This window comes from Macrobrachium nipponense, chromosome 24 (assembly GCF_015104395.2).
Source record: "Macrobrachium nipponense isolate FS-2020 chromosome 24, ASM1510439v2, whole genome shotgun sequence".
Taxonomy (NCBI): domain Eukaryota; kingdom Metazoa; phylum Arthropoda; class Malacostraca; order Decapoda; family Palaemonidae; genus Macrobrachium; species Macrobrachium nipponense.
The window spans coordinates 12,293,269-12,298,268 of record NC_061091.1 but is presented as its reverse complement, the minus strand read 5'-3'; the positions used below and the strand labels follow the sequence as shown (position 1 = coordinate 12,298,268).

Below are 5,000 nucleotides of genomic sequence, written 5' to 3'. Positions count from 1 at the left end.
CTACACAGCATGTTTTTTCCTTCGACAATCGTGTGCGTTCATTAGTTTACATATAACGAACACTGTTCTTATCAGGAAAGTCAACTATATACATTTCTAAAACTATTCTGTAAAATAGAAAAAAAAAACACACACACAAATACAGATCAACAATAGACAAAAATGGCTTGGTAAAAAAACCCCGTTTAGAAAAGAGTCAATTAAATGATACAAGTTAAGTCAGATGATAGTAATACTACTACAACACTTCACTTTCATTCTCACCTCACAGCAAGATCAATCACACAACCTTGAACAGAACTACATCATTTTGTCTAAAAACTAAAACAAACTGAGTAGAGTACAAACTTTCGCTTCTTCACCTACATCTCTTACACTAAAACGACATGCCTTCATTGCTTCACAAAACTATTCTTGTGCAAGAAAATTGATTGATGGAAATGTGAAATACAACCTACTCGTAATCTGGAGCAAAACCAAAATAAAAAAAAAATAGGAGCAAAGAACGATATGCTTGACAATAATGGAATCATATGACCTTCATAAGAATAGGTGACCAAAATAATACTCTGATGGAAAAAATCTAGATCTAAGAAACCAACGCTACGGTCTCCAAAGCAAAACTGAATTCAGAAAACGCGAATTGTACTCACTTTCCTGTGTTGGGGGCTGATGTTCGTATGGCACATCTGGAAGGAAGAGATTAAGGAAAATGTTAATGAAAAAGTTCAATACAAAACGAGGTGGAGGGAATACTAGAGTTCCCAGAAGCGAGAGACTCGTTCTATGCAGTCATTGTGTCTGACACAAGGTACAAGAACGTTGCTGAGCTAAAGATATGTTTGAATAAAGGCTCTTTACAACTTTGACTCTATTAATCTTATAATAAAACAGTGCTTCTCATGGACCTTTCCTAGATAATGACACCCAAGGGTATATACTATCCATCTTTGCAGCGTGTTTAGTACAAGCCCATTGAGGATTACCGTCAAAACATAAACAAAAGACTGTCAATATCATAAAGACAACGACCCCCAAGGAATATTAGTCATTGATACCGACCCCGAACTTTGTTGTGGGTCATTATCTAGGAAAGTCCCTTCCTAAAAAAAAGGAAAAAATCTAAATCAAGTCAACCAACTCGAAACTCCTATACTGATTCGACATATTCATTTCTATAATAGTATTCCCTTCAAACCAATGATCCTTTAAGACTCAGACCACTACAATACATGCTCTCAATAAAATACAACAGATTATATAAATAAAATACTAGGGATACTGCAGAAATTTTGGGAAAAAAATTCAAGGTGCTCATGGCACAACTGTGCGTGAAAACATCTAAAAATAAAAAAGGGTAATAGGTCAGTTACGTACATCTATACACTGTGATACATACGAAAATGCCAACTACAGAAAAAAAATTCTTTTCAGGTACAAAATACACAAATGAGTAGTGTGTGGGTGCACATGGGTGTGTAGAAATCAAGCGCTACAAAGGGCACATTTTCCTTTGTATATGACTAGGTAAACACAAAACACTAAATGAAAGGCTAAAGAATATAAACACAAAAACAGGGATACATTTTTATAAATCCCTTGGTAAGGAAACTGCGCACGGCAGTTGAGTGCAAAGGGAATCCTATACGAAGAAAAGCTTACGACTCACTAGTACATAAAAAGAAAACAAAATCTCATCTAAGAAAAAAAAATGACAAAACACGAAAGACGAAAGCAGAACGCAAGCAAGAGACAAACACGGAAACACTGCAATCAACGACCACAGCCTTGTGCCTTCTAAGATCCATCCGTGACCACATACTTTTGATGAAGAAGTAGAGGGCGACAATGACGCCCCCCAGTATCAGTAAGCAGGCGATGAGGGAAAGGGTGAGGGTACAGCAGCTCTTCCTGCAGCATCCCCCCCTTCCCCCTCCCGAAACCCGCCTGTCGTCGGCCAGCTGGTACCTTGAGCCGGCCCTGCTGCCCACTCTGCTGAGGGTGCCCCCGTGGACGCTGCAGCCGCCGGTGACCAAGCCGCCGTTGCGGCGTCTCTCCAGCGTCGTGATGGGCAACGTCGGGAAGGCTTCGATGGAGCCGTGCAGTTTGCCGTCGCCGATGCCGAGGGGCTCCAGGGGCTGCATCACTTCCATGGGGATCTGCTTGATGTCCAGGCATTCCCTGGACCGCCGCAGGTCCTGGTAGGAGCTGCCGATGCCCATGGCCCCGTGGTGATGCACGTGGCGGGTGGCAGCCCCGGGGTTGGTGCGGCCGAGGGTGGCCGACCGACCCTGCACAATGATTCGTCTGTCGAGGGAGCCATTGAGTCTGGGGGAAGCTGTCACGCCCACCGAGGTGGGCACGGGCCCGTAGGCCGCGTAGACGTTGCTCATGGCGACAAGGTTGGGAGTGGCAGTGGATGAATGGCGTCCGGAGGCGCCTCAACTAACGCTGCTGTTGCTGCTGCTACTGCTGCTGCTGCTACCGCCGCTGCCACAGCTGCTGCTGCTGCTGCTGCTGCTGCTATCTCATGGTGCCGCTGCCGCCGCCTCCTGCCAAGAACCTCGCCGCCGGGAGGGGATGATGACACAGGTCGCCCAAATTCAAGGGGGAAGTCGGGGGCGGGGTCGCGTGGGAAACCTGCTGGAGCCTGCACCCTCATGCTGGGCCTGGCCCGCCCTTACCCGGAGAAGGCACCCACACGCCCGCACCCGCCACTCATCCCCCGCGCCCAAAGGAATGCCCTAGTGATGAATGCCGAGGAGGAAAATCACTACGGGAAGGTTAAGGCTAATTTCAACACTGCCTGTGCGGGGCGATTCCCTTCCTCTATTCTCTATGACCACAATATTACTTATTTACACCCACTAGAAATTACAAAAAAAAAAAATAAATTTCTAATGTCACTTCCTATTGGTTTTTATTAAGAATGAATGAATCAACTTGTCCAAATTTCAATATTTATAAACTTATGATGTAGATCGTAAAACGTCTCCAAAAAAGATTACTTTGACTAACTTATTTTATTCTTATTTTCCTCCCTTTTAATATTGCCTTGAATTTCAGTTTACGACACTTGGCGAATAACAGATTTTTCTAGCACAGCTTTGGCATCCCCCACAGTCACTACTCTGCAGCTACACACGAAACTAAACATCAAGAACGACAGGTCAGTGATGCCACAACTTGTCCCCGACGCAGGAGAATCCTTCTGTCACGTCATCGAGGTGTCATTTTTACACGATTACTTCTAAGGTTCGCCATCACTCAGTCGTTCTCCCAACAACAGATCTTTAATTTCACTCTAAACTGCATCTTGAAATCAAGATCTACATTTTCTACTGTAGTGATCAGTCCTAAGGTTAATGTAATGGTCTGTGATAAGCGCTTTTTTTGGACTCATTTCCCCTGAAAACTTCAGATCAAAATTGGTAAAGTGACGTTTGCAAACCTTCACTAAATGGACGACCAATTAATTACTCTATGTACTTTTAATATTGAATGGATAGATGGTAATTCTCACGAGAGGTGTCCAGGTTTCTACATTGCGATCTAGTTCAAAAAATTGTTTTGCTGAACATTTTTTTAATATATAAAAACGATTTCATAAAAGAAAAACTCGAGAAATTTTAAATAAAACGGCAGAAATTCTTATATGAACCCATTCTCTAAAACAAAAGAATTCGCAAAATACAAAATGAACAAATACAAAATGTTAAAAGATAAATGTCCTGAAATAAACATACCAAACAAGCAATAAAAAAAATTCACAGAAATCAAAACTAAATATCACAACGTGTTTAAAAAAATCAAGAGGAAAAATTAGCACGGAAATTACAAAAACATAAAATGCTTACACAAATAAACAATACCAAAACGCATTATGCAATATACAAATACAAACAACACAATCGCTCAATGTTCTTGCCCAAGTTCGTTTGCAGTTTTTAGTCACTCGTTTCAAACACATCTTGCGATCAACATCTTTCCATGAGGAAATTCTACAAATCGAGAAACATGATTTACTCCAACAAACGCCATTGAGCCATAACGTATTTATCAGCCCAACACTTCTGTTCGAGACGAAAGGCTATCCACTTTCCCACAATGCAATCAGCGCACATAATCTTGTAAACTTGAGAAGTCTATTTTCTTAATTCTACTGATCATCCCTTCGTTTCTTCCTTTCTTTATCCACCAAAACTTCCTTCCTCTTCCTCTTCTCGCTCCTTCGCAGTCTTCTGTCTTGCTCTCCCTCCTCCTCCTCCTCCTCCTCCTCCTCCTTCCCCCCAACCCTGCAGGAGGGTTTTGTCAAGCGGGCGTGAGATGCATTCTAACCTGGGCCCCCTCCGCCCCCGCCGCCGCCGCCGCTACCGGGCAACGACCGCTTCGGAAATCTGACCAGGGAGATCTGTAATAATAGAAGCTCACGTTAGGACATACTGAGAAGATGCACCTTCTGCCTTTCAACTCTCTTTATATTGCAATCAATATTCTAAGGGATAATGACAGTGGTTCTCAACCTTTTTATCACCACGCCCCTTCTAAGGGTTGACCCTTCCCTCCTACCCCACCTTGCATATATGAGTAAAATTTCTCCCCAGATTTAAAAAGGAAAATGAAAAAAAGGAGAGAAAGAAAAGGGGTTTCGAAGAATAGGGATGGAGGTGAATCATTACAAAACATGTCATGAGACCATAGAAAACTAACGTTATTAGTTCCTCACCCTTGCTAAGAGAATATAATTAACAGAAATTCAAATTCTTCTCTAAGGCTCACGCCTCCCCTGGAAATTGCTGACGCCCCTCCAAAGGTTGGGAACCACTGCCCTAGGTGAATTTTATATTTTGCGACAGTCTCGTTATCATAGAGAAATGACAACGACCTACAGGCAGAAATAACTATGCCTAGAAGCTGAGAGCCCTCCTCCTCACTGATTACGTCATGGAATCTCTCTCCAAGTTATTTTGACCAGTTAATGGGAATAGTGGCACTGTCTT

At 42.7% G+C, this 5,000-nt stretch overlaps 1 protein-coding gene across 6 annotated transcripts in view; it reads right to left on the bottom strand.

Moving 5' to 3' along the window:
- LOC135205445 (agrin-like) overlaps positions 1 to 4,411 on the bottom strand; it is a 253,618-nt gene extending 249,207 nt beyond the window's left edge. For 3 of the 6 annotated variants that reach the window (XM_064236038.1, XM_064236039.1, XM_064236035.1), the window contains exons 1-2: positions 1,823 to 4,410; positions 654 to 689 (exon numbers count right to left, since the gene is read on the bottom strand). In XM_064236038.1, the coding sequence (XP_064092108.1) occupies positions 654 to 689; positions 1,823 to 2,393 (607 nt within the window). In that variant the 5' untranslated portion in view covers positions 2,394 to 4,410. Of the gene's footprint in view, positions 1 to 653; positions 690 to 1,822 lie in introns of all 6 variants that reach the window. The other 3 variants (XM_064236033.1, XM_064236037.1, XM_064236036.1) reach the window with 3 other exon arrangements.
- Positions 4,412 to 5,000: the final 589 nt, after the last annotated feature.